Genomic DNA, 6000 nt, shown 5'->3' on the forward strand with positions numbered 1-6000 from the left:
AATATGGACCTGTTTTCTTGTACTTAATCCACTTTATCACTCTTAAACAAACTATGTATTAATACCTGAAATTTATTAAATACTAAAAATGTAGTTAATCAAAAATTAAGCCTGCCTAACACTAATCGAACTATAAGTGTTTTCTTCCTTTTGCCAGCTGTCAGTACCTTCTAAGTTTCCATTATCTGCCAGGCACTGGACATTTTACGTTTGCAGCGAGGCTGAGTGGTACATATCAGGCAAAGGAAATAGCACAAACATAGGCATTAAGGCAGGAAACCAGCATGCAAAATAAAGTTGTTTGGCTTGGCTAAACATCAGGGTGAGTGCAGAGGTGGAGTGAGAGAAAGGTTGGCTGTGACCAGATCAAGGAAGGCTTAGAAGACCAGTATAAGAAGTCTCAGTTTTATTCTGTAGGTTTTGGGAAGCTCTTGAGGGTTTTTGAGTGGAGGATTGCCATTTTCGTAGACGTTACTATGAAGCAGTTTCATTATGTTAATTGTGTTGGTTTATTTCAGATTTTGGAAGCCATGAATCGCGACTGTGGAATTCCACTCAGACATTTGCAGGTAGATGGAGGAATGACCAACAACAAAATTCTTATGCAGCTACAAGCAGACATTCTGTATATTCCAGTAGGTTAGTAAGCCTTCATTCCTTTAAACTCTGGGAGTAATTTTTCTTTCGGAAGAACTAGATCTTTAAACACGTGTGCCTGTGAAGATGCTGATGTAGCTCTCTGCCCTCAGTGAAGCCCTCCATGCCGGAAACAACTGCACTGGGTGCTGCGATGGCAGCTGGCGCTGCAGATGGGGTCGCCGTGTGGAGTCTCGACCCTGAGGACTTGTCAGCTGTCACCGTGGAGCGCTTCGAGCCTCAGATCAACGCGGAGGGTACATTTAAAGAATGAAACTTTTAATACGTACTGGGAAAACGACCTTAGTGAAAGGGAGTTTGCTATTCTGTTCACTTAGAAGTTAAAGAACCAAATAGCAAATATTACTGTTTCTGATTCACTACTAAGCATATTGGGCTATAGTGAATAAGTGTGAATGAGAAATAGTTTGTTACAAAAAAAAACTTCTAAAAGCACTTTAAAAAAAAAAAAGCATTCACTTCCACTGTTTGTAGTCCTTTTGTATAGGAGAATAACATGGCCACACTATCAGTTATAGCTTGTTAGAATAGCCATTTTTAAAAGTGAGAAGGAAGATTTATCAGCCATCCACCCCTAATGTCTATACCAGATCATTTTGGGTGCTGATGGCCCAGCTTTACAACGTGATTAGCTGGCCTAAGGGACACTCTGATAACTTTTAATCACAGCAGGACCAGCCTGACAGGGCAGCAGTAATTTAAGTGAATGAGCATTAAATATTTATTCACTATGCTAAGAAACCTAAGCCACAAGCTCTGGTTAACACCTTTATTAAAATATAGTGATGCATCTCTTAAATTGAAGCAAAATGTGAATAAAAAAATAAGGTTTTATATATGAGGGTACTTTAAAAAGTTTGTGGAAAAATGGAATTAAAAAATATATGAATCAGAACTTTTTGAAGACCTGTCGCATTGAATTTGGTTTTATAACTTTTTAGAAACTTATGCATAAAATAGCATCAAAGTTTGGATTTTGAGCTATTGGTGTATAAGCTTTCAAATGCATTTTCATTTAATTTTCTGGGAGACTATGTCAGTGCTTTTTAATTTTTTCATTCTTTTCCATATATAAGAAAATGAATTAGAATACTAGTAATTTGATAGTCAGACAGTATACTATGTACCCTGATGTAGAAATGTGTTTCAAAATCTAATATTCTTCCTGTAATTTTTTAATTTTTGCAATACTGGATAAAATATGATGTTCAAAAAAATTTCTCTACTTCTGAAAAAGTAATCTCCTTTTAATATGCAAGAAATGTTCAGAGCAGGTATACGGCCTCCAAATACTATTCCTACTTGTAAAGCAAGAAAGTTTGTACAAAGGGTGTTAAGGGTTGCTGTTTTCTGAGGAAAGCTGTCATTTAAGACCTTAACCTGGAGTTCATCGATTAGGCCAATTGTCCTCCCTTTCACCAGCCCCTCACCTCTCCCACCACACAGACACAGACACACAGACACAGACACACACACACACACACACACACACACACACAGAGACACACCCCCCCCCACACACACACAGAGACACACACACCCCCACACACCATACCCCTCTCCTCATACTAAATCCACCCATCGCGGCCCCCCTCCCCCCCCACAAAAAGAGAAAACATCAAATAGGATTTCCCTTTCAAATTCATCACCACTTGTTTGTGAAAGGCCCGGTCTGCACAGCAGTTTGTCTCCCAGTCTTCCTTCACCCCACAGACCCATGCCGAATTTCTTCCATCCTACTTTACTCCAGTTTCCAAGCAAGCATCTCTTCCAGTCACTGGCAGGCACCAGCAAACATATGCTCCCAAATCTGAGTCCTGGGAAAGCCCCAGTTTAGCTTAATGCTTGCATCAATTTGTCAAGAATGCTGAGTGATCATAAGTATGGTACTTAGAACATCTCAGCAAATTACTTTCCATATGTATGTTTTTCCTACCTTCTAATTCTAGTCATTTGCAGGTAGATGGAGGAATGACCAACAATAAAATTCTTATGCAGCTACAAGCAGACATTCTGTATATTCCAGTAGTGAAGACCTCCATGCCAGAAACAACTGCACTGGGTGCTGCAATGGCAGCTGGTGCTGCAGAAGGGGTCTGCGTGTGGAGTCTTGAGCCTGAAGACTTGTCAGCTGTCACTGTGGAGCGCTTCGAACCTCAGATCAACGCGGAGGAAAGTGAAATTCGTTATTCTACATGGAAGAAAGCTGTGATGAAGTCAATGGGTTGGGTTACAACTCATACTCCGGAAATTGGTAAAAAATGTTTTTATTGTTTATCATTGCCACCATTTCTTATTATGTTAAATAGATTAAGTATTTCATCATTTACACTTAGCCAAGCTCTGAAGAAAACTCATTATCATTTGTTTAGAATTTCTAACATTTTGAAAACACTTTAAGTTCTAAACAGAAAATGTCAATTATCAGGTTGATATACAGACTTCAACTCTATCCTGCCATATCTTTCCTTATTAGTTTATTCCTGCTACTTCAAATAATAATTTAGTTTTCCAAAAGTAAAATTATTTCTATTCTTAATGAGAAAAAAGTCAACTAAATTTCTCTCTCTCTCTCAATGTCTGTCTTCACCTTTTTGGGGGGCTGTCTTTATGACCTGAACCAAGCCAAACCTATATTAATTTCAGAATATATTCTGCTTCTTCCTAGGATGATTCCAAGTACTTAGGGAATTCCTATGGAATCGGAGAGGAAGAAATGTAGCAAACATAGTAAATTAGAAGTGTCGTAATAGATTGGCAAATGCTCTTGGCAGAAAATAGGACTATTTTATTTTTCAGTGGCTTAGGTAGGAAGGTATTTGGCTTAATGAAACCATTTAGATTTAAACAGCCGTAAGCTGCCTTTAATATGGCATAATATAGTATTATAATTCTTTGCTAAATAAAAGATTTGGAGCATAATGAGTGGAACAATAGCCAATAATATAATGAGGCATATACTTTAATGAAGAAGAGTTTATAAGTGAAATAATACCTGCCTTCTAACCCCAAAGTGAGTATAGAACCAAAACCTTTAATGTATCTGCCTTTTAGGAGAAGCTTCTGTGACCATTCACTACCACAGATCACTGTGATCTGTGTTTTCAGTCCTGGATATTTCTACTTGAAGCTTTTTATTTTTTCTCCTAAATAAGCTTAATATCCTTTTTTGTTTGTTTGTTTTTTAAAAATCTTTTGTTCTGAGACTCGGATTCCTTTTCCAAGATGGTGGCAAAGCTTTTCTAGCTAAGACCGTAATTTTGAGACCCTACGCAATTAAGCTTCTCAGTCCTAAGTATTTGTCCAGGACAGTGCTAGTTGCTGTGTGAGATACAACAGACGAGGGCCGTGGCTTTTCTACTTGCCCTTAATTAATGGCTTATGAGAAGCCGAGTTACATGATTTCTTTCACTAGTTGGATCTATTTATTTATTTATTTATTTTTGGTGGCTGGTCGGTATGGTAATCTGAACCCTTGACCTTAGTGTTATCAACACCGTGCTCTAACCAAGTGAGCTAATCAGCCAGCCCTGTGTTTTTTTAAATGGCACAATCCTCCTGTCTCCTTTCCTCTACTCCTGCACCTTACACACACATACACAGTTCTCCTTACTAGCAGTTGAAGATGTAATTTTAGTTACAAAATTCACACACAACCAACTGATCATTCCCCCTTCTTTTTGTGTACCTTACTATCAATGACTTTAAAACACCAAAAAAAGTTGATAAAACAAAAAAAATTACATGATTTCTTCAGTTTCTGCTATCAGCGTTGACAATGTTTTTTGAATAGATTTATGAAAAACACTAATGTATAATATTTGGGGGTTCTCTGAGCTGTATAATAAACTCAGAGCAATAATAATTAATGAAATGATAATTGTATTCCTTAAAGCAATATAAGCTATATGCTAATAGCAGTACAGATAGAATCCTGTTTTAATAAAGTTGTAAGGGTATTATTAGAATTGCTGCCTGGTATCTTATCCTTTTTAAATTGCTTTAACTTAGGGAAAGAATATTACGTTTGCTTAACTTCCAAAGCAGTTTACCAATTTTGAAGCATTCTTATACTCATTTTTTTGTTAATAACTTTATTTGAATGCATTGAAAATGATTTTTAACATACATTTGATATGTGTTTAAAATGTCGTAGATGTGATTGGGGGTTTGATTTTTTTTTTTTAGAGAGAAGTTTATTATAAAAGATGACTTCTTGGCTTTGGGCTCAAAACTCACCAAAACAACATTTTGAATATAGGTCAAATTGATTTAAATGCATTACATAGCCATCAAATAACAATTATATTTGTACATATATGATATATACATTATATACACACGTACATATATATGTGTATGCACGTATATATGTGTACATATATCATTGAAAGGGAAATACCTTCATTAAATGGATGTCACCTAAATTGATAAGGACTGCTAAATGCAGATAACTTTCAGGACCTTTTTGTCAAACTAGAGCTCACTGTAGGAACATCAGAAAAATCAGTTATTTTAACTTAGCATAACTGATGGGTTGCTCTAAAGGAACTAGGAAATATATTCTTTTCTAAAATCAATTAAAATAAGGTCTCTGCAAATATGGAAACAAAAGGAAACCTAAGAAACCTTGTTTTTTATTTTTTTAAATTTTTTAATTTTTTAAAATAACTTAAGCAGTGGTAGATGAGGAAATGGCTTATGTCCGTCTTTAACAAAAATCTACCTTCTAAGGAAAAAGAAATGCATGTTAAGGGGGAAAAAATACTCTCTCAAAAAAAGCAAAGAAATGACTATTGTCAGTTTACTATATCACAAAATATGCCCACACAGAGAATCTTTAATTAGCTATATTTTAATGAAGCCTCTTTGTCTAATGGTTGTATTTTCTTAACTCTTTGGACATTATTTTTGAATAAACTTAAAGAGTGTTAAATATTCTAGTTATATAATTTTTATTTTTTTATTTTAATTTATTTATTGGGAATCGGGAGGTTACATAGCCAGTACAGGGATAGAACCTCTGAACCTTGGTGTTACTAGCACCATGCTCTAACCAACTGAGCTAACTGGCCAGCCCCAAAATACATAATTTTTAAATTTAAGAAAAGGGTATATATAAAGAATATTGTTTAAAGGAAGGGCTACCAAGAGAATTCAGCTTAGAAAATATCGAAACAAATCACCTTCTCAGGTAATTTTTTATTTTTTATTTATTTTTTTATTTTTTATTTTATTATTTTTTTTTTTTTTTGTCTTTTGTCTTTTTCCGTGTCCGGCAACGGATCGCAACCCTCAGTGTTGCCCCCGTACCGGACCGGGGACCAGCAACGGGATTGCAAC

The 6000-nt window shown here is 35.8% G+C and overlaps 1 protein-coding gene and 1 non-coding gene across 2 annotated transcripts in view; one reads left to right on the forward strand and one right to left on the reverse strand.

Moving 5' to 3' along the window:
* Positions 1–6000, forward strand: part of GK (glycerol kinase) — a 73466-nt gene that overhangs the window by 64358 nt on the left and 3108 nt on the right. The window contains exons 17-19 of the mRNA XM_008572602.1: positions 519–639; positions 750–880; positions 2818–2911. Coding sequence (XP_008570824.1) covers positions 519–639; positions 750–880; positions 2818–2911 — 346 coding nt within the window. The remainder of the gene's footprint in view (positions 1–518; positions 640–749; positions 881–2817; positions 2912–6000) is intronic.
* TRNAT-AGU lies at positions 5658–5732 on the reverse strand. The gene has a single exon. It is a non-coding gene; the product is annotated as a tRNA-Thr (tRNA).

This window comes from Galeopterus variegatus, unplaced genomic scaffold (genome assembly GCF_000696425.1).
Source record: "Galeopterus variegatus unplaced genomic scaffold, G_variegatus-3.0.2 Scaffold809, whole genome shotgun sequence".
In the NCBI taxonomy this organism is placed as follows: Eukaryota; Metazoa; Chordata; class Mammalia; order Dermoptera; family Cynocephalidae; genus Galeopterus; species Galeopterus variegatus.